This window comes from Pituophis catenifer, unplaced genomic scaffold (assembly GCF_029215685.1).
Source record: "Pituophis catenifer annectens isolate HBS135680 unplaced genomic scaffold, rPitCat1.0.hap2 SCAF_1, whole genome shotgun sequence".
NCBI classification, from domain to species: domain Eukaryota; kingdom Metazoa; phylum Chordata; class Lepidosauria; order Squamata; family Colubridae; genus Pituophis; species Pituophis catenifer.
In genome coordinates this window covers 101,639,892-101,663,181 of record NW_027256881.1, presented here as the reverse complement: position 1 = coordinate 101,663,181, position 23,290 = coordinate 101,639,892, and the positions used below count along the sequence as shown (strand labels likewise).

The following is a 23,290-nucleotide window of genomic DNA, read 5'->3' as shown; positions in this document are numbered from 1 at the left end:
AAAGGCAGACTGGGATTAATCAGCGCCCTGACAAGTACGTTTTTGGTCCCCATAATACCCCAATCATTTCTTTTCTTTCAACCCTTTTTAAAACTCCCAGACAGTGTTTGTTTTTCTTTACCTTCTCATAATCAGAGTATCAGATATGTTGCAAAACTGGGATCTTAGTTTCCCTTTATGTGTTTTCTGTCATTTTCCTGTCCCATAATAATAGCACCTTCATTTTTAAAACCGATGAACTTTTGAATCAGTTTTATTTGGAGTCAAATGGCTGGGAAGAGCAATTGTCACTGTGTTTTTCCCAGCATGGGTTCTGGGAAAGTTTCTATTGATAATCCTCTTCTCTTGATCTTTTTTCCCCTCACCAGGTATGCGCCTTACTCATATTTTCCTATAATTTCTCCTTTCCCTTTTCATTTTATTAACACACACAACATATGCACATACACTTCCTCCCTTCTTCTTCCTTCAAACTCCTATGCAAATAAAGTTACATTATACTTTATACTTTTCAAAGTGGTATGAACATGGAATTGTGCAACTTTCTCATTTCCTTCCATGTTGAATAGTTTCTGCCACAATTATTTTCTTAAGGCTATTAAAAGTGCAAGAAATTACTCTCTTGTGAAAAGTAATTCTTCTCATCTGTGTTAATTCTTCCAGTGCCATTTTCTTCACTTTAACTCACTTTCCAAATGTTCTTATTTGCACAGATTATGTTATGTAGTTATAGTCCAATGGAACTGTAGGTTGTGAGCCTTTTTGCATTTGAACTGTATTTCTGTGGGGCCAACTTACAAATTGTATGCAAAAGCATATAAAAGAAAGCCTTGTCTTTTTTAAAAGAACACTTTGAGCCATGGATAGCAGATTATTTTATTTGGAATAATTATTGGAAAGACACATTGAGACGTGGTATATTTGAAACTGATCCACAAAAAGATATTTTCTTCATTGGTGGAAAATCCAGATCTTTGATAAGCATTTGAAATAAACAATTAGGCCAGACAAGCAGCATCTAGATAGATGCAAACTCTCCTGCCTGTTTTTAGAAAATAATGTTCTATATCTTGTGGTTTATCAATAGATTCATAAAAGAGAAAAAAATAATAGGGCTATTTTTCTCTTCCTGCTCCTCTTCCTTTTCTTCTTTCTTTGTCTTTCTCCCACATATACATTCTTTCAAAAAAATTAGGCAACTTTCTAATTTTTCTGCCACCCGACAAAACACATTTCTCTTGCTGAAATCCAGAGGTGATTGGGTTAAAACAAACGAGGTTAATTAAATGAAAGTTAAATTGTTTTAATGAAAATCAAATGGTAGTAAATTAATTGAAAAGAAACTACTATTTAAGACGACCTGGGGAGTGAGGTAAAAATCGAGAGAAGAATTTATTGAGATTATTTGAATTGAAATTGGCTACCTTCTGTGAAATTTAAAGGTTCTAGTCATTATTTCTAAATATATGTAGATTAGAATGCTTCAGTTTTGAACGCCTTTGCTAAATGTGATATAACAAATTCATTTTTGAGGTGACTTAATAATAAGTACCCAGGATCTTTTCAGTCCATAGCGATGTGCTCAGTTATACTTTAAATGGCAGATGCAGTATTATATTTTTAAACTTTTCCTCAAGTTAAAAAAGACAAATCCTTGAATAGAAATATATGATACAATTGTTACCTTTACTATGTATACTTATTTTTTGCTAAAGCGGGAAGACATCGCTACTTGCATTCTAAAGTAGAATCTGACCTAGGATAGATTGAAGAATATCTGCCATTTGTTATACTTAAAGATTTGTTCTGAACCTATTTTTTCTCCTGTTATACTGTATTTCTCTTCACCCTCATATTGCCTCCCAGCTATATTGTTGCTTAGTTAACTATCATGAAACTTTGAGGGGTTTTGGGTGTCTGTGTGTGGTCATCTCACTTAGAACCAGAATGTTTGAGAACAGAATTTTTTTAAAGTAACAAAACCTAAACCTAATTTGAAGTTTTCCACTCTCTTCTTGAGGGAAGTTAAGGAGCCTGAATAAAGCAGAAAGATCTTTAGGGAACCACAGAAAAATGAAAAGTTGAGGATTGGGAGTTGTAAATATCCAGCACCATCTATATATGAATTTTACAAAACCAAGGTATTTATAAAATATTGAGTGTTGCATCACTGCCTCCGTGTGGGGCCAAGGATAATTTCAATCTCTTCTGCTCATCCCTCCTTTGGCCCAATTATTACCCGAAAAACTGACTTAAAGAATTTTTTTCCCAGTTTATTAATGCTTCGATTCATTTGGAGTTTATAGAAAGAAGCCAAAGTAAGAGTAAAGTGAGAATTGCTTCTATAGTCAGACAGGTCTCTCTTAAGAACCTTAGGCTCTTAAGACTACCATTGTCCAGACCAGTATTTTTTTTTTTAAATAAATAAATAAATACAGAGGACTCAAAAAGAACTTTGATTCCATAGGTTATAATATTTATATTAAAAATGTTAAATGACGTATTTACTTCCACTACAGCTTCTTACCATTATTTGGTAGGTTTTAATGTATTATTTTTCAACATAGGTTGGCAATTTTTTTTTATTTTTTTTTGGGGGGGGGGATCCCTGAGAAGGTCTTGGGGGATGATTGCTCTAGATCAAGACTGCAGTTATGTCTCCTCTCACAGGAGACATATTGAGACATTTCCCATTAGCCCCAACCAGCACAGTCTGGGGTCAGGGGAGGCCAGTGTCTCCATTCCCCTTGAAGGCCAACCTTCTCCCAACAAGGCGCTCCTCCAACCTGTTGTTAGGTGACACAGATCTCATCATCTTCATCGTCATCTTCTCCATCACCAGGGTGCCCCCCCCTCTCCCCGGGTTGCAAAAGGGGGCGGCTGCTCACCGCACCTTCCAGGCCAGCGCGCGATCCCCCAGGCAAGTTGGCCGGGTGACTTCGCTCTTCCCTTTCGAGCCCAGGAGCCGCGGTCGTTTTTAACTTCCGAGCCACGGTGCGCAGGCGCAGGACTCCAGGTCCCCAGGGCTTCGGTTCTTCCGAGAGCCGCCGGCGAGTCCTCCTTCCCCGCTGCCGTCGAGGGCAAGGCGAGCATCTTTGCAGGCACGGGAAAGCCCCCTTCCCCCCTTCAGTGAGCAGGGCGTGGCCCCTGGGCGGATCTCCACGGGCTCTTCAGAATGCAATCTCGGGGGTGCCCGCCCGTCTGAAAGGGAGCCGTCCTCGAAGCAAATAGAAGACTCCACTCCGAAATAGACGGGGCTTAACCATTGCTCGGTTGCCTGATCGCTCTTTTGGCAGCTGTAGGTGTGCTTGTGTGGGGCAGGGAGGGAGGGAAGCGGCTTGTTAAAAGAAACGGGCTCTACCTTTAGACAGGATTCACATCTAAGCTCTGATTTCTTGAACCACGATTTGGCTAAAGCCATCAGCCTGCTGGATACACCCAGCGAGCTAAGCCAGAATCCAGACCAAGCCTAATAGAATACAATTAGAGTAGAGTAGAGTAGAGTAGAGTAGAGTAGAGTAGAGTAGAGTAGAGTAGAGTAGAATAGAATAGAATAGAATAGAATAGAATAGAATAGAATAGAATAGAATAGAATAGAATAGAATAGAATAGAATAGAATAGAATAACAGAGTTGGAAGGGACCTTGGAGGTCTTCTAGTCCAACCCCCTGCTTAGGCAGGAAACCCTACACCACTTCAGACAAATGATTTTATTATTTATTTATTTATTGGTTCGATTTATATGCCGCCCTTTTCCGGAGACTCAGGGCGGCTTACAATGCATTAAGCAATAGCCTTCATACTTTTGTATGTACCTGCTTAGTAGGGCTTTGCCCCCCCCCCCCCGTAAACGGTGTTCTTTTTTATACAAAGTCAGCTTATTGCCCCCCACAAACCGGGTCCTCATTTTGCCCACCTCGAAAAGATGGAAGGCTGAGTCAACCTTGAGCCTTGAGATTTGACCTTGCAGTAATTGCAGGCAGCTGGTGTTACTTAACAGTGCTTTAGTCTGCTGTGCCACCAAGGCTCTTGTGATTATCTAATGTTTTCTTTAAAACTTCCAGTGTTGGAGCATTCACAACTTCTGGAGGCAAGTTGTTCCACTGATTAATTGTTCTAACCGCCTTGAGGTGTCTCCATGCCTTTCCCTCTTCCGGAAAAGGAGTGGGGGGGGGCTTTTGCAGCCAGCTGCCCCAGGCTCCCCTTTCGCCCTTCTGCTGCTGATGCCCCGTTACTAGTGGCTGCTAGAAGGCAGAGCCGAGCAGCAAAAGCCAAGAGCCCCGCCGCCTCCGCCGCGCTTCGATCGCCCTTCAAATGGGAGCGAAGCCCACCGGTCCGGCTCTGCTCTGAAACGCTCATTTCGGGGGAGGCTTATTCCGAGGGCAGCGGAGGGAGGACTTTTCGGCCACTCTCCAGGATCGAACCCTCCAGGCGCCAGTCTCTGGGTCACCCGATGACCTACACGCCGATGTCAGGTCTGCTCAGCGCAGCGAGCCTCGGAGCTTGACCGTCTGTCCCACGAAGTTAAGTTGCGGTTAGGCTCAGAGCGGGTCTCCTGACCCCGGAGGCTGCTCCTCCTTTCTCCAAGGTGGAAACGAGGCTGATCCGCAAGCAGTTTCTCGATGATGTGCAGCAGAGGGAGTTCGTCTTTGGTCTTCTCCTGGGGAGCGCCCTTTCCCCAAGTCCCACCCCACCCCAGGGGTGAAATCCAGCAGGTTCTGACAGGTTCTGGAGAACCGGTAGCGGAAATTTTGAGCAGTTCGGAGAACTGGCAAATACCACCTCTGCCTGGCCCCGGAGTGGGGAGGGAATGGAGATTTTGCAGTAACCTTCCCCTGGAGTGGGATGGGAATGGAGATTTTGCAGTATCCTTCCCCTGGAGTGGGAGGGAATGGAGATTTTGCAGTATCCTTCCCCTGGAGTGGGGTGGGAATGAAGATTTTGCAGTAACCTTCCCCTGGAGTGGGGTGGGAATGAAGATTTTGCAGTAACCTTCCCCTGGAGTGGGGTGGGAATGGAGATTTTGCAGTAACCTTCCCCTGGAGTGGGGTGGGAATGGAGATTTTGCAGTATCCTTTCCCTGGAGTGGGAGGGAATGGAGATTTTGCAGTAACTTTTCCCTGGAGTGGGGTGGGAATGGAGATTTTGCAGTGTCCTTTCCCTGGAGTGGGAGGGAATGGAGATTTTGCAGTATCCTTCCCCTGGAGTGGGGTGGGAATGGAGATTTTGCAGTAACCTTCCCCTGGAGTGGGGTGGGAATGGAGATTTTGCAGTAACCTTCCCCTGGAGTGGGGAGGGAATGGAGATTTTGCAGTAGCCTTCCCCTGCCATGCCCACCAAGCCATGCCCACAAGCCACACCCACAGAACCGGTAGTAAAATAAATTGGATTTCACCACTGCCTCCCCTCCACCCCGCGGCTTTGACGCGTTTCCCACAAAGTTGTCCTCGGTGTTTAGACATGAACAGACTAGAAGGGAAAGAGGCATGAAACTAGAAGTGTATGCATGTACAGGTAGTTCTTGACCTACAACAGTTCACTTAGTGACCGCTCGAAGTTACAACAGCCCTGAAAAAAAGTGACTTCTGACCATGTTCTAGACTTAAAATCGTTACATCCCTGTGGTCAGGTGATTTACATTTGGATGCTTGACAACTGACTCTCATTTTGCAGTGTCACTGGGTCATGTGATCCCCTTTTGCAACCTTAATGGGTTAAAGCAAAGTTAATGGGGCAACCATGTTAACTTAACTGGGTTACTAATTTAACAACTGTAGTGATTCCCTTAACAAATGTAACAAGAAAAGTTGTAAAATGGAGCAAAACTCACTTAACAATTTTTTGACTTAGCAACATAAATTTTGGGTTCCATTGTGGTCATAAGTCAAGGACTTCCTGTAGTCCTACATCAGGGGATAGGTTTCTGTTACCTTAATTTTGAATTTCAATCTACCCTCTCAACATAATCTCAATTTTTCTTCTTGGTTCCATCCCAGCTGCTTTGCATCCAGAATGCATGGGGCCTATAATCAGTGTGTCTCACTGTCCATTATAGAGCTAGATCTGCCAGCCAGTTCTATGGACAGCTAACCCAATACTTTCAGTAGGTGATTGCTTCACCATAATTGGGTTTTGCTTGGATATAAATGCATTTCTATCTGACAAAATGTAGACTCCTTGTCACTAACCAATGAGATATTGACTGGCTGGAGAAATAGTGAGGCACCCGCTCAGTCCAGGAGGCCTGAGCAGGCCTCCACACAAACAAAGACAACTCTGTCAGCAGCCTGATATAGTTCTGCAATTTATGCTTCCCATAAAAAAAAAATCCAAGGAGGAAAGTCTTATGGAGACATAAGAAACTGGGAGGAAGACAAGGGTGGGGAGATGATGAGAATGTTCCATTTCAGACTGATGGGTTAGTAGAGTAAGAACATCACAGTCCTCTGATGAAAAGGAGATTTTTTTCAGGAGGGTTGGAAGGGAGCTGTCTTGGGTGCTGAAAGAAGCTCATTGTCTACCTAGTATCCTGTCGACACTTGTCAGTACTGTTATGAAATACAAAAAACTAAATTATGATGTTTCTGAGATGCACCAGATTGGAAAAAGCTGGTCCATAGAGCTTCTTCTACTACTTGCCTTCTGATATGCTAGTTATACCTATTAACATATATTGTCCGAGCTGATTGTTCATAATGGGAATTGTAGCTAACAAATCTAAAGGACATCAGATTGGGGAATAATGTGTGTGTGGTTCCATTTTTTTTCCCTTAGGGGATTTCCATTTGTGGAAAGCACCACTTTCCTTTTTCTGGGGTAATCTAAAATGAAGCTCTATTCTGGATAATACATATATTTGTGTGTATTGAGATATATTATCAAGCACCTTCCTATTCTATAAGTTGATTGTTGAGATTCACTTTTGTCCCTCCCTTTCACTTAAATATCTGTGTTTTAGGGAGGCTGTCCAGTGGACAAGACACATAGGAACCAATGCAGAGCATGTCGGCTGAAGAAATGCTTGGAAGTCAACATGAATAAAGATGGTATTTTTGCATCCTTTCACATTCTTTCCTGCGCCCCAATCATTGCTCAGATCATTTGCTCTGCTTTTAGCATTCCTTGTCTCTGTGTCTTTTTACAAGCAACAACGGTAGTTTGTTTCCTAATCTATTTAGTCTATTTTGAGACATTTGGCTTAATAATAGCTTTTCACAGTGGTTTCCATTCAAACCTAGTGTTTACATATTAGATTGTCTATTTAGACTGAAATCCTAATAGATAGTGAACTCAGTAGGATTTATTTTAAATCATAGGATTCCACAAAAAAGTAAATGGGAGGAATATCAAGGTAATGTAGCAAGATTATATAGTAAGAGATGGGGAGGACAGGGATTTTCCTGACTTGCCCACTGCCATTGTCTGAATGCTATTAATCAGTTATCAACTTTGCAACTTCGTCTTCTCCCCACCCCATTCCACCCTATTGTTCTATTGAGGGCCTCCCACAACACATTCCCAGAATTTTAGGTAATCAGTAGGAAACAAATACGGTTTCTTCCTCTTTAAGAATTTGATTTCTTTATGGTTCTCCATGACTTTTGAAGGACAGATTGAGCATATAGATAATGCAGCAGCCCAGTGGTGAAATATTAAATTTGTTACTACTGGTTCTGTGGGCATGGCTTGATGGGGGGGGGGTAATGTAACTGAGTGGATGTGGCCAACTTTTTAAAAAAAACTTTTAAAAGCATTTGTAGAAAAAATGCTTTTAAAAGTAAAAAAAAAAAGCCTCTGATGATTGCGCGGCTCAGCTGGGCATGGGGGGGGGGCAGAGATTTCTGCTACCGGTTTTCCGAACCACCCACCCCCATCGCTACTGGATCGGGCGATCCGGTCCAAACCGGGAGCATTTTACCCCTGCAGCAGCCCCATCATTGCTGTTCGTGCCACATACAACCCAACTAGTTCCCATAGGAGGAACAAGTGCTGCTTTCCTTCTCTGCCTTCTCTTTGTGTATTTCTGTTGTGCTATTACACTCTGTCAAGCTTCAGGAACTTCAGTCCCATCCTACCACCTCCAAAGAATTTAATTCCCATTTATTTTTATGTTGTCCCCACAAATAATTCATTCAGTCATTCATTTATTGCCTCAAACCATTTACAATTCTGGCATAGTAGAGCAAAGGGTAAACAGAAAGTAGCTGCAGATTTACTACAAGATAAATTGCAAAATTAATTTTATTTTTTTGCATCCATTCATTCAATTTCTATGGCATAAATAGGGAACAAATCCAGTACATTGAAAAAAAAATGAATTGAAATCCCAAACACCTAAATAATATCATCAAAAGCAATATCTGATTGTTCACGCTTCTACACATTACTTTTATTGCCACAGCATCAATGTATATTAAAAGTACTTTTCATTTCCAAAAACATGATGCTTCAAAACTAGATTCCCTTTTTTGTGATCATCTCCAACAACCCATTATACGAATACATCCCCCAATCTTGTTATTTTTTAAAACATTTTTAATGTTAATCCAAATAGGAGATTCCCTACTGCTCCTGTCAGGCTTATAATAAATCAAATCTATTTCTTGTACTATTTTCCAATTGTTATCTACCGTATTTTCCGTTTCTCTTCAGACCACTGAGATTTCTTAATTTGTGCATTATTTAGTCTTGTAGGCAGCACAGAGTTATCTGAATATTCTGTATTCTATCCACTGAATATCTGAATTACTCCTCAGATATAATCATGTGCAGTTATCACTGAAGATTTAACTACTTAGTTAACACAATCTGTAAAATTCAGTTCATTGCCACCAGTCTGAAGCGAGTTCTTTGTCTGTGGTACAGAGAGCCTTATCTCATAATCTCTCTTCTATCTGTCCCTTTCTTCCCCTGAGATCAGGGGTGAAATCCAGCAGGTTCTGACAGGTTCTGGAGAACCGGTAGCGGAAATTTTGAGTAGTTCGGAAAACCGGCAAATACCACCTCTGGCTGGCCCCAGAGTGGGATGGGAATGGAGAGTTTGCAATATCCTTCCCCAAGGAGTGGAGAGGGAATGGGGATTTTGAAGTATCTTCCCCCTGGAGTGGGGTGGGAATGGAGATTTTGCAGTATCCTTCCCCTGCCACATCCACCAAGTCACACCACGCCCGCCAAGCCACGCCCACAGAATCAGTAGTAAAAAAAATAGAATTTCACCATTGCCTGAGATTAATAAATATTCCTCCCTGCTCTTCTTTAGGTCCCCTCACTAACTAAATTAAGGTCCTCCTTATAGCATGTGTTAACGATTTTGTTGCTAATGCTTTCACTCTCAAACAGGCTTTTTCTAAACATCTCACGATATTTCAACAGGTTAGCAAATTATCAACTGGTCTTCGTAGATGAAAGGCAAAAGTCAGTGTTAAACTTGTTTTTTCACAGACATGATTAAACTTAAAGGCATGTGTATACCGCAGCAAATTAATTAAAAATGGTTATGCCTTCTCCTAATCTTCTCCTTCTCATTTGTCCAGCTGTTCAACATGAAAGGGGACCAAGAACATCTACCATCAGGAAACAAGTAGCTCTGTATTTCAGAGGGCACAAACAAGATAATGGAAGCACACCCCACTTCTCCTCCGCAGCTCTACCTGCTCCAGCTTTCTTCACTGCAGTCACACAGCTGGAACCTCATAATCTAGAACTAGCCACAGTTTCTACAGCATCTGAAAGGCAGAATCTAGTTGGCTTAGCTCAGCCGACTCCAAAGGTTTGCTCCTTTATTCTACTTTATTATGGAAGGAAATGCAACATTGTCCCAACAAACTCCAGACCAAAACAAAAGCAAGCCCTGCCTTCTTGACAAAGACTTCAAATGTTCTTCCATATTTTGTCTTTGTGCAGTGACGGTTGCTTTTCTCTGGGCTCTAGTGTCCTGACTCATCTGAATAAACAACAGAAGTGTTTTATTTATTTATTTAATTTTATCCTGCCCAATTCCAAATGATTCTGGTGGTTCAAGGTATATTTATTTATTTATTTATTTATTTATTTATTTATTTATTTATTTATTTATTTATTTATTTATTTATTTGAATTTGTATACCGCCCTACTCCCAAAGGACTCAGGGCGGTGAACAGCCATAGAATAAAACATATAAATACAAAATTTAAAATAGACTAAAACGAATTAAATAATTTGGCTGAACAAATTTAAAACCCCAATAATTTAAAACCAAATTTAAAATTTCCATTTAAAAAGGGGAAAGACTTAGGTCAGGCCGGCTTGATGAAATAGGAAAGTCTTGAGCGCGCGACGGAAGGTATGCAGATCCGGGATCTTCCGTATCTCCGGGGGGAGCTCGTTCCAGATAGTAGGTGCCCCCACAGAGAAGGCTCTTCCCCTGGGGGCCGCCAGTCAACATTGTTTGGCCGACGGCACCCGGAGGAGCCAAAACAACCAACTAACCAGAAGCTCCCTAGCTGTCAAAGAAATATTACTGTGTAAAAGCTTGGGGTTAAGGAAGAGCACAGAAATTCATTCCACCGTGTCTTGTATTGGTTACTCTCTAGTACAGGGGTCAGCAACCCATGGCTCTGAAGCCACATGTGGCTCTTTCATCCCTCTGCTGTGGCTCCCTGTTGCTCAAAATATGCGTCACAACTGCCAATCTGTGACACCCATGGACCCACAATTTATTAAGCTTTTCAACCCCCGGTAGGCCATCATGGATAAATCCAAGAAAAGAAAAGTTTTAGTAGAAAACAGAATCTTTAATTCAACTGTATATGCTAGTTTTGTAGCTGCTCAGGAAATAGTCAAGCACGGGAAGAGTTTTGTGGCTCCCGGTGTTTTCTTTTCTGTGGGAAACGGGTCCAAATGGCTCTCTGAGTGTTTAAGGTTGCTGACCCCTGCTCTAGTAAATCTATTTAATATTGAGTTTAAATTACCAGTAAATCGTATTTTGAATACCAAATGTTAGACGTGACTGTGATGATTGACTTATCGATATATATTGCTTACTATATGTGGATAAATTAATAATGGCTAGTCTATTGTTCTGCATGTTGGCTGTTTGCTAAGAAAAGCAGCCCTCTTAAATGCTTACCACTATGCTGATACAAGTGGTCTCAAGTGATAGTTTAGGGATCACCATAGGGTGGTGCTTAAGTGAGTTGCCACTCTACCTGTTCTGACATGTTTGGTTGAGGCAGTAACAGAATGGAACAGAAAAGGAGGATTATGAAGATCCAATTATAACCAAACCTAATGAACTTGGTGTTATCCTGTGCAGTTCTGTTATTTATAAGTGTCTGTCATTTAATGCAAAGATATTCAACTTTCTGGTGGCTTAACTTTTTGTAAGTTAAAAAAATATTGGGCTTTAAAGTGAAGGGATGTGACTAGTGATGTGATAATGCTGGAATGGGCAGGGCAAGAGTTTTGTTCCTCTTTTTTTACATTTGGGGGAATGGGGGCCTTGTAAAGAACAAAATGTGTATTACTGTATAACTCTTAAAAGGTAAAGATAAAGGTTCCCCTCACACATATGTGCTAGTCAGTCCCAACTCAAGGGGGCGGTGCTCATCTCCGTTTCAAAGCCGAAGAGCCAGCGCTGTCTGAAGACGTCTCCGTGGTCATGTGGTCGGCATGACTAAATGCCAAAGGCGCATGGAATGCTGTTACCTTCCCACCAAAGGTGGTCCCTATTTTTCTACTTGCATTTTTTATGTGCTTTCGAACTGCTAGGTTGGCAGAAGCTGGGACAAGTAACGGGAGCTCACCCTGTTATGCGGCACTAGGGATTCAAACCGCTGAACTGCCGACCTTTCGATCGACAAGCTCAGCTTTCTTAGCCACTGGGCCATGTCCCTTAATAACTCTTATAACTCGTGTAACTTTTAGAGACTTAAATTACCCATTTTGTTCATTTTGCTCCTTAACTCTCCTCAAAAATGAAAAAAGTGAGATAACACATTTTCCTACTCTGTTTCTATAAAGTAAACTCGCTCAACCTGAGCTGGATTTCTGGTTACTACACAGATACACTCATGTTGTTTTCTTGGCAACCAGCCAGAAATAGTTTGCCGTTACCTCTGCAAAGTTTCAAACTTCCCCGTCAAATTTACAGCACTTGGATTTCAGCGCTGACTTTAACTCCAAACTTATTTCGCTTTTTTTTTTAATTGCTAAGGATGACTAGGTAGCCCATAGTGTTACATATTTGTGCATATCTGGCTTCTCTCTGTGTCTGTGTACATGTACCAAAATGCACCACTCTATGTACTGCATGTGAATGTGCACGGGCATAAGCTGTCTGCAAGAAACACAACCCAGCATCAACTTCTAGCCTGTATTTTTTTTTCCTGGGAAAGAATGACCATTTAAGGTACAAACTGTACAGTCTCCTTATTTATATTCACAGTAGACAGAGAGTAAATTCAGACAAAAGATAGAAATACTAGCTCGTGGTTGGTCACCAAACCTCTCCTTTCATTTTTCTTCTGTCTGTTTAGACTTGATCTCTCTCTGAGAAATAGATTAAATAACTAAGAAATATATTTGTTTAAATTGTGTGCTACTTTGCCAACCATCACATTTTTAAAACATTATTACTAGTATCCGCATGAAGTCAGCGGCACTCCCATGTATCTGTATGAAGTGGCCACGGAATCCGTCTGTGAGTCTGCAGCAAGGCTTCTCTTCATGAGCATCAAGTGGGCCAAGAGTGTCCCGGCCTTTTCTACTCTCTCCTTACAAGATCAGGTAAACCTTACACAGGGTGGTGAGGAAGTGGTATCACTGTGTGTGTGTTGCTTTTCTTACTCATCCTTCAAGGTTGATTTACTTCTTGGGATCACTGGTGCTCTATTCACCAAATAAAGAGATTTGTGTGGTTTATTCCTCATCTTTTCCTTTTTGCCAGCGCACAGATTTTTTTAAAAAAAGAATTAATGATAAAATAGATAATAAAAATCATTGGACAGCCAAAAGGTGATGCATCTCATAAATTGAATTCAGTGTTTCATAAACACTGAAAAGGTAGGCGTTAAATGCAAAGAGAGAGGAAGGAACTCACTGCACTTGGTCTGAAGGGTGAGAAATGTTTGCGAGGGTTTGGGGCAGGCAGAGAATAGAGTTTTGTGTATGTGTGTGAGGCGAGGGAAAGGTAGCCAGTTGCCTCTGGCATGGAGCCTTGCAAATGCTGCCATGTACAGCCAGTATAGGGGGAAGAGTAGCATGAGTCAGAAACGGGTGGCTGAATGCATTTGAGGAGGGGTGGGTTTGTTCCCCATAGTCTGTGAAACCTAGTCTGAAAAACTTGCTTGAGATCAGTTTCTTTCTTCCATAGCAGAGAGCCTGGCTCGCCTGCTTGAAATATCTGGCATAGTGCAACAAGATTCCCTTTGCAGAGAGCCAGCTCACTGTGTAGCACCCCATGAAGGTGATTGACTGAGAGCTGTTGGCCACAGACTTGTGTTGCAATAGAAAATCAGGCTGGATGCTATGTGGCCATTATTTTTAAATTTATTTTAAAGGATACAGAATAGGTTAGATTAGGACAATAAATATATGGATTGCATATATATTTTTGAAAGGCTTCAAGGGCAAATTCTGGCAAGTGGATTTTTAGGAAGAAGGAAAGAACAAGGAATTTTTAAAGCACCGTTAACCAAAAAATCCACTCCAGGGAGCAGATTGAGACTTGGGCAGTGGCCTCCAGCAGTGGATAATGGATAGAAGAACAGCAATCCCTGGCAGTTCTCTTTTGGGAAATCCTCCCCTCCTCCCCATACCACAATTTCTCTAAATTAGAGAACAGAACAGCCTGTTTGCATTTCTTGTTCCACTTCTTCTTTTCCTCCCAGTTTAGTTTCCCTACTCGAGTGCAATGACTCACAAAGTGGGCAACCACATTTGAGCTTGATCCCAGCTTACATCATTTTGATTGGATCCAGAGTTCAATGGGGGCATTCCCAAATTGAATTGTATTGCTTCTGAACGGGTGTCCAATAGCACTTAATTCTTATTAAGATTATGTCCTGTCTCCCACTGATTGCAACCAAAAATGTAGGCAAGGGCAACTTTCTGCGGGTCTGATAATCTAATTGGTTTGGTTAAGTTAACTCTGTTTCTAAAAAGTGGAAGGTGTTTTTCTCTCTTGATCTTTTTAAATAATCACATTGAATTTGAGCTGGTTTAAGTGATAGCCATTTACTATGAATAAAACTGTTATGCATAATAAGTATTGTGAGCTTTAATCAGCAACTGCTGGTATCTTTGTGGATTTCTGCTTTCTTAAGGGTATAGTACAGATAACTTATTAAATTAGCTCCCACCCTCCCATGCTTCTGTACGCCTCCTTTTATAACATAACATTTACATGGATGATTTCTGTTAGATGTAGGATGCCTAAACTGAAAATTCAGAAAATTCAACCCTATGTCTTCATTGTGTATTTTTAATGCAAATAAGGGGAAATTATTAGTTTAATGAAAATAATCATATGAATGGTACTTTAATAAATTGCATTATATTTCAATTCTCCTCCCTGGCCCATTTATTCTCTGCAGTGACACTTCCAGCATATTATTGAAAGGCCTAGTATGTGGATGTGATTTTATTTGCTTCCTTATTATTAGGCTATCAAACCTGGGCTGCAAATATCAGAACAATCAGTAGATGGCAGCACAGAGGTAAGAGTTTTATGTATCACTTTGCTGCCATCTGGTGGCTGTTCAGGTTGTTGTAGCACAAATATGTTAGTCCAGTAATTAATCTTTCTTCCATCTGGACCTCTCCAGATGTATCACTATCTAAAATATCCCAGCTTTAAAGATAGTTTTTGAAATCCAAATAGGTGGACAATACCAGAACGTCTTCCAATGTAATTTTTCCACTGAGAAATACCTGTGTATTGGCATGTCCGTGTTAGGGAGGTGGGGGAATTTAAGAGAAATGAGAGTCCCATCAATATACTAGGAATGGCTTACTGCAGATTAAACTTATCACTGAACAGATCTCTTTGAAATAGGCCTATTATCCATGTCAGGAATCAGATTATCCTGTCATTTTAAATGAACTGGCTGCATATTTAGCACTCAAAATTAAAGGCGAATTTCATGAGTTGTTACGTGAAATTAATCCACCCTTTTAAAGCCCAAGGATTTCATTAACTGCACCATTATCCCCTCTAGGTTTTGAGACCAGACTGTGAGATGCAAAGTTTCAGCTTACTCCAAATTGAGAATTACAGCCTGCAATTGGAACATTTTTTTCTTCTATTGTTCTCCCACTTCTCTTAAATGCAGATTCTTGTTTCAATAATTATAGACAATAATGAGGGAGACAGAAAGAGTGACAGAGTTACTCTTCTGCTGTTACTAGTCGGCTGTTTGAAGCTCAAGCTTCTGCATCTACACTAGGGTGCAAATTTATTGAGTTTAATTGGAGTTATAACTGTACAGCTATGCTTATGAGAATAATAGTATGCTAGAAGTATACGTAGAAAGGGAAATATTTACAAGGCGACCATTATAGCATCTTGGCCTGTGTTGGAGGGGGACAAACTCTTCTTGAACAGCAAAACAGGGCCTGGTGGCTCAGTAGACTAAAAGCATTGTGATTAACACCAGCTGTCTGCAATTACTGTAAGTTCAAATCTCACCAGACTCAAGGTTTACTCAGCTTTCCATCCTTTCTAAGGTAGGTAAAATGAGGACCCAGTTTGTGGAGGCAATAAGCTGACTTTGTATAAATATACGAAAGTATGAAGGCTATTGCTTAATGCATTGTAAGTCGCCCTGAGTCTCCAGAGAAGGGCGGCATATAAATCAAATTTTTTAAAAAAAATTGCCGCAAATTAAAAGTCAAGCACAAAGGCAACCATCCACCTCTGAGTTCCACAAAAGAAGCACGTCCCATCTTTTGGAGCTTGAGGACCACACTTTAATGTTTTTGTGAAGATCAACAACTGCTATGAAAAAGGAAATATAAAGCGAGTGAGGCCACATTATATATACAAACAAGCACAGGATCTGGTGGCATGGGATATTTTAAAAACATGTTTACTCCTCCCAAAAGATGCGAAATTAATATTCAAGTGGTGGAATTAAATGAGAGTTCTGGAGGCCCTAAAAAGAAGGCGTGGATAGAAATGGGCATACCTTTGCTGTAATCAGACAACAGCAATGGTAGAAGTTAAAGGATAACCATCAAACCATCAAAAAGCTTTCCAGCTCTGGTCTTTTCTGCCTTTTTAGCTAAATCTGCTAAAAAAGATCTGTCTATGAGATAGGGATAAGAACTGAGGGGCTGGAGTTGGGAAGAAGACCTATTCTGTTGATTGGACAACAGTCACAAACATAATAAGGGCTGCTAGACCTGTTGACTTCATAGGAGACAATTGCTGTGAAAAACAGGGCAAAAGGAAAGCATTCCTAGATGAAACAGCCCATCAAAGACCAAGAGGCTGCACTTGCTTAGTATGCTAAACCATAAACTTTCCAATTGCATTATAGTCTAAGAGTCCATACAAACCTAACCTGTGCAGTTAATTTACTATGCTGCGTTAACTTAAAAATTGTAGAGTAAACCATGACTCAGTTACCCATAAAGGCATCATGAGAACGTAGAATGTTCAGGTTTTCTACTCTTCCTAACCCATTAGGGATTTTGGACAGCATCATGTCAGATGAGTTTATTTTTTAAAAAACCATTTCATCCAGCTTTTCAATGATCTGATAGTTAAATGACATAATTATTCATGGAAGTTTCCAAGGCAACGTGTTATTCAGTGGGGAGGAGCAGCATTAGGATGCATTGACCCTGATATTTAGATAGATGATAGATAGATAGATAGATAGATAGATAGATAGATAGATAGATAGATAGATAGATATTGAGAGGGGGGAGGGGGGAGGGGGGAGGGAGAGAGAGATCTCCCCCCCCTCTTCCAACCTTTTCTTAAGTTATGTTTGGGAAATATGTCCAGTGTTTCCAGTGAGTATAGCCAATGGGCAAACTGGGTACTGTGGGGGTTTTCCTTGGATTTACAGTTAGAATTAGCTTTCTCCAATTTGGACTGAAGAAAGCAGTGGTAATCCATCATCCAGGAGCAACCTGTCCTGTACAGAGGGAAGGATGCTACTGCCCAAAGAGAAGTTCCCCTACTGAAGCCAGCAATATTTGTATAGTAGTAATTTGCTTAGCCAATTTGGTCAATTTCACAAGAAAGCTGGATTGCAAAAGCAGAGATAATTGACTGAAGTTAACTTAGCTTCAAGAATACAAATCATGCTCTGTTCTATTCGGCTCTAACGTATTATTAATGGCTGAAAAAGAAAGAAGCCTGGATGGGTGACTGCAACTTTAGACAAAGCCTGGAGATATTGGGCAGTTGTTTAAGGGTGAAGTCCTGACATGTGCTGTTTTTACACAGTACCTCCATGGGAAGTGATACCTTCATCCTATCATGCCAACAAACACAGTTTCATAATCTGGGGATCTGCTAATATTTCTGAATGCTAACAGACTCGTCTTCCTCAAAACGATAAAAGAATAATTCAGACTGGGGTGGGGTGGGGAAAGAGTAAGTATGGGCATTTTAAAGACATTTTTTTTCAAACAGCAGAAATTTACATGTTGAAATTGTTTACCAATCTATAAATTATACACCATGTTATATCGTACCTCTATTATATGACAGCTGATGCTTTTGGAAGATGCTTGGAGAGAACTGTTTGTTCTAGGAATAGCACAATGGGCCATTCCAGTTGATGCTAACACTCTACTGGCTGTATCGGGTAAGAATTGCACAATTTAATGACTTTGTTATAGAAATTACCATAAAAATACATTATTGAAAACAAGACAACATGTAAAGAATACCAAATCCGTTCCAAACAATAGAGTATACCTGTCATTTATAAATCTATATTTAAATGCAAATAATGTTGTTTTGTTGCATTCATGACTGCTTGCATTGTCATTTAAATGCAAATTACTGTGTTTGTTATCATCCAAGAAAAGATTTTGTACTAACTTTCCGACAATATCGTCAGTTTTGTGTTGAAGCAGATCTGAGAAAGTAACAATAGCATGGCTATTGATACTTCTAAAAAAAATATATTAATCTATCAAAGTACTTAAAATGACTTATTAGTGTATTCATTTCACACATTTTTCCAGGCATGAATGGTGACAACACAGATTCTCAAAAGCTGAATAAGATTATCTCAGAAATACAAGCATTGCAGGAGGTGGTGGCTCGATTTAGACAGCTTCGGTTAGATGCCACAGAATTTGCCTGCCTCAAATGTATTGTCACTTTCAAAGCAGGTAAGAAGAATATAAAAAACAACTTACTAGCATGCATCAAGCCGCTGTGCCCTGTAGCATGGTGACCTCCCTCCAATTTTAAATTGCAGAACATTTTGAATTATCGTGCTGCAAAAGCAAATAGATATTTTTCCCCCAATTTAGGCAGCAAAGAGATTCCAATGTGAAAAATGTGCCCATCTTTGCTAGTTTAGCTTAGTTTAGTTTTACTTTTCGTTTCAACCTGGTTGCTCTTTTAAGGAAGTAATTACAGGTATTGAAGAAATTAGCATATTAATATCAGTTCCTGTTTATATTAACAGGAAAGTTATGCCCAAGTCAACACCTTGGCATTAAAAGTAATCAAGTAATCCTGTGGAGGGGTACAGCAAGCAATAAAGGAAATGAGAAACTTGCAATCTGTGATGTATTGAAAAATCCTGTTTCTTTACAGCCCATTGATAACCCCATGGCTGCCTGCTTCACATAAGCGTGTGTGCTCAGCAGAAGTACACAGATAATGCAGAAACCGCTCAAGCTCAGCTAAAGTCAGAGCTTCAGAATCTCGCAGTATCAAGTTTACCATCTGTTTGGCTGGTGTTTCAAAACTGGAATTTTGCAAACAAGCTGTAGCACTTTCTTAAAGTTACATGAAAATAAATAGAATTGCTTCTTAAAACATTGTTGCTCCCAGTTTTCCAGGCGAGTCCTGCCGGTGCCCTCAAACCTAGATAGCTGGCTCCATTAATTTAGCGCTATTATGAAATTGCTAGCTAATGAAGTGCAGCCATGCTGCCAAGATTGACTTGATTGTCCTGGTAATATGCGAAGAGCGGTTACCTCACTGACTAAGTGGACTGTCTGCTTGCAGTACCTACACACAGCGGTTCTGAACTGAGAAGTTTCAGGAATGCTGCCGCCATTGCAGCTCTTCAAGATGAAGCTCAGCTCACCCTGAACAGCTACATTCACACGAGGTAAGGATACCCTAGTCCTACCTTTGTAAGAAATAAATGCACCCTGGTTGTAGAGGTTGAGGAGCCTTGTAAGAAGGAAGGGGGACTCAAAAGGAAGAAGCACCCTAGGAAAGCAGGTTGCATTGTTTTGGACCTTAGGAGGCTTCTTAAACGTTTCCAAGTGAACTGCTTCTGCCAATTGGCTTTGATTCGGGAAAGAGACTTTGCTTTAGTTTGATATTTTAATTCCTTAAGGAAGTAAAGCATTTGGATGGCTTTCAGGACTCTAAATTATAATGTATATATTTAAGTTATATTTATGTTGTCTACGGGGGGGGGGGAGAGAATTGATATTTACTTAAATATTACCCATCACCACAATATAATCTCAGGAGAGTCACAATATATATATAAATTGTTATAATAAAATCTCCTCTCCTCCTAAATGGAGCAATTAATCTTTTTGGCTAAAGCCTTTTTTTGAGCAGCTTGCTCCGATATATAGGCCTACATGCTGACCCTGGATGTAGAAATAACTAATCAAGGGGGAATTATTTCTTTTTCTGTTCAAAAGCACAATAAAGCTGTAAAGTTGGCATGTTGCCTGTTTTTATCAAGAGACAGGATCTATAGCTTTAATGTGGTTATCAATGCTATATGTTGTTAGTAGGATTAACCTCCACGTTTGATTTCTAGGTATCCTACCCAGCCGTGTCGTTTTGGGAAACTGCTGTTGCTCTTGCCAGCTTTACGTTCAATTAGCCCCTCAACGATAGAAGAAGTATTTTTCAAAAAAACAATTGGGAACGTGCCAATTACAAGACTGCTTTCAGATATGTATAAATCCAGTGACATATAGATCAGACGCGACGAAGAGAAGCCAGGTGATCATTTCTAAAGGCCTTTTTAACTAATGGGAGAGCAAACATCACATAATTCTACAAGAAATGGAATCCTGGAGACATTTAATCCAACCACAAAATCGATAAGAGATCGTTTTGCAAGTTTGGGAGAAAATACTGTTACATATTAAAGTGGAGCTTGGTTGAACTTGACAGCTGATCCCATCCTTGCAGCTTTGATGCTGCCCGTTCCACTGTTGCTCCTACATCCAGGTTGGGAAAACCAGAGTTTAACAGGGACAGATAACAAGCTGAAGCAAAAGCAGCTCTACGGTTTGTTTATTCCATACTCTGAAAAGTTGGGTAACCAAACGTTGTTCTGTTGTAATGTGTCATGAGGTGGCCTTCAACGATTTGTGTATATGTGTGTTTTTTTAACTAGTTTGTTGGTGAACCCTTTTTACATGAAAGGAAACATTGAATACTAGGTTATCCAAACATTTGTGTCAGTTATAACATAATAAAAGTGGCCTTTGCAATGAATTTTTAAGGGGTGTACTCTGGCAAATACCTTTTGAATTCAAATTTGCCAGGCCTGCTATTTAAGGTTTTTTTAAACCAATCGTGGACTTCATGCCTAAATCTTGACATCATTTCATTTCAGTTTAATATGTCAGACAGAAGAGCTTTAAAAAGAGTTTTCCTTTTTTTAGAAAAATACACATTAAGAGACTAAACAGCAAAACCAAATAAAAAAAAAATAATGGAGAGGACTGACACAGTGAATTCATCGCTGTTCCACTGGCATAAGGCTGAAACCAAAGGCAATGATGCCCAAACTCTTTGTTAATGAGATGTATAAGAAGGGACCCATCTTACAAAAGAATGGAAAATATTATGAATTATTGAAAGAGCAGTTGATCAATACATCAAACGTAACTATCTTTGAGATGGTCTAGTCTGCCTGATGCTGTCCTGGGAAACATATCATTCCACTTATGGGTCACGTTGGCTAGGACTAGATGTTAAGGTGGGGAAGGCTGTTGTAGATTTTTAAAAAATACATATATATATGTATGTATGTATATATATATATATATATATATATATGTATTTATATATATATAAACCTCCAGGTCCATTAAAACCTTTCTCATATGCTTTCTAATCCTCACCACCCCAAGCACATTTATGAGCTGCTTAAGTTGATGAGAGTATTAAAATGTAGGGGGCGGGAAATAACCACTGTACTTTTCAAGGTTTTTGTTTTTAGGAAATAGCACTGAGAAAGGAAAATCAGCACTTGAAATATCTTAGAATGAATAAACTTCTCTTGTACAAAAGTGCATTAACTGATTTGTGAAGTTAAGGTTGTAACCATTGTATTTACAAAGAATAAAAAAAATATATTAAATTTAAACTGGAACTATTCTTAAGAATTGCTTCCCACTGATGCTAAATGCATATTCTTGATATTGTTATATTAATCCAAAAATATGAGATTGGCTCTTTGGTTTCTCAGATACAATTATTGTCTTTAGCATATGCCTACCGAAGTTCTGGGAGAGTATGTCATTCAGTACTGTATTTATTCTACTATGCTCAGAATAATCTAACAGGTTTAATATAGCCCAATTCAACATCTTCCGAGGCAGATGAATTGGAGGGGAATGTTTTGCTTTTAAAGAAAGAAACAGGCAATATTTGTCTGACAACTGAATTACGCTAGCCAACTATATTTTAGCCTGATAAGCTGTATAGGTCGAACTCAGTTTAGTTTATGGATTATATGCCATAGAAACATAGAAAATTGGGCCAATTTGATTATTCATGTTTAAGTTACTCTTGGGTAAGCAAGTGAACACAGTTAGCAGGACTGAGACTGGATTTTACATGCATGCCTCTTTGCAGTAAAACTGCAAAGTTTTGCAAGTAAAAACTGGGAAATTTGCAAACAAGCCAGAATCAGGCTAAATAAAGTAAAGCAGTAAGCAAAATGAACACTGGACAATTGTGTCTCCAAAATCAAATCATTCCAACATTTAAAAAATAAAACTACTCGGGGCCAGCATTTGATACTTCAGTAGTAAGCCAATATTTCTGGAAGTTGGTCTATGTGTAATATTGTACATACTTTAAAAAAAATATTTTTTAGTCTATCCCTACTACAGAGGACCATTTAATATATAGAGTACATTCAGTTAAATCCTAGCTGACAGAAGAAATTATTCTCAGAAATCAGTGTAGTCCCTGAAATGGATCAGGGTTATAAGATAGGAGTCCCACAATGGTGAAGCTTTGGTAACCAAATATTCACATTTTCAAAGTGCCCGAGTTTGGTGTGACAGCAAAGCCCAAAGATCAATTGTCAGCATTTTTCAGAATCCCATTTTTGGCCCTAGAGCCTCTCTCCCTACATTGCTGAGTGTGGCCAAACACATGTCCCTTTTTTTGCAGATGTTTAAGGACCCAATTTTACCTCAAAACATTCCTGAAATCCCTCCCCCAAGCACCTCTGGCAGCTACAGAATGTGGCCCTTAACACCTTATGCAAAGCCTGGTCTAATTCTTGAACTGTTGGAAATTGTGCATCCCTGATTTTGCCACAAATTATTAACATCTATGTTGGAATCAGCAATAGATGGTTCTAATTCTACTAAAAAAACATGATATACTGTTTCTTTTATTGGACCTGATTCTGTCTTTACAGGAAACAGCGTTTGGAATTTCAGATCCTGACATCAATTGGGCTTCTTAAGAGTTCTAACAAATTAACTTTAGTTTACAGTGAATGTTGCTCTCTTGAATAAACACAAGTAGAACTGCACTCTTGACTCAAAATATAATAAATGGCAGTTTCACCAATAGTATGCTGCTGTTAGAAACCTTACCGAAAGAAATGTAAGCAGGGAATTTCAGAAGTCTGAATATCAATGTAGAACAGCCCATCCTATCCAAGTTAACTTAAGGATCTATTTGATTTTAGATTTGCACCAAAGCGAGAATACCCATGGGATTATAGTTTCTTTTCCACTGAATGAATGTAATATTAAAACAGCTAATATAAACAGATGGAAGATGCATCAAACTTCCAGTATATACAAGGGAACTGACATTTGGGATAATCCAGCCCAATTGCCTCCCCATCATCACAGCAATAAAGGCATACTAAA

At 39.8% G+C, this 23,290-nt stretch overlaps 1 protein-coding gene across 1 annotated transcript in view; it reads left to right on the top strand.

The window, feature by feature from the left end:
* The window catches only part of NR2E1 (nuclear receptor subfamily 2 group E member 1), a 31,848-nt gene extending 11,714 nt beyond the window's left edge, over positions 1-20,134 (top strand). The window contains exons 3-9 of the mRNA XM_070953567.1: positions 6,959-7,046; positions 9,534-9,769; positions 12,620-12,766; positions 17,709-17,805; positions 18,191-18,340; positions 19,191-19,296; positions 19,972-20,134. Coding sequence (XP_070809668.1) covers positions 6,959-7,046; positions 9,534-9,769; positions 12,620-12,766; positions 17,709-17,805; positions 18,191-18,340; positions 19,191-19,296; positions 19,972-20,134 — 987 coding nt within the window. The remainder of the gene's footprint in view (positions 1-6,958; positions 7,047-9,533; positions 9,770-12,619; positions 12,767-17,708; positions 17,806-18,190; positions 18,341-19,190; positions 19,297-19,971) is intronic.
* The last annotated feature ends 3,156 nt before the right edge of the window (positions 20,135-23,290 follow it).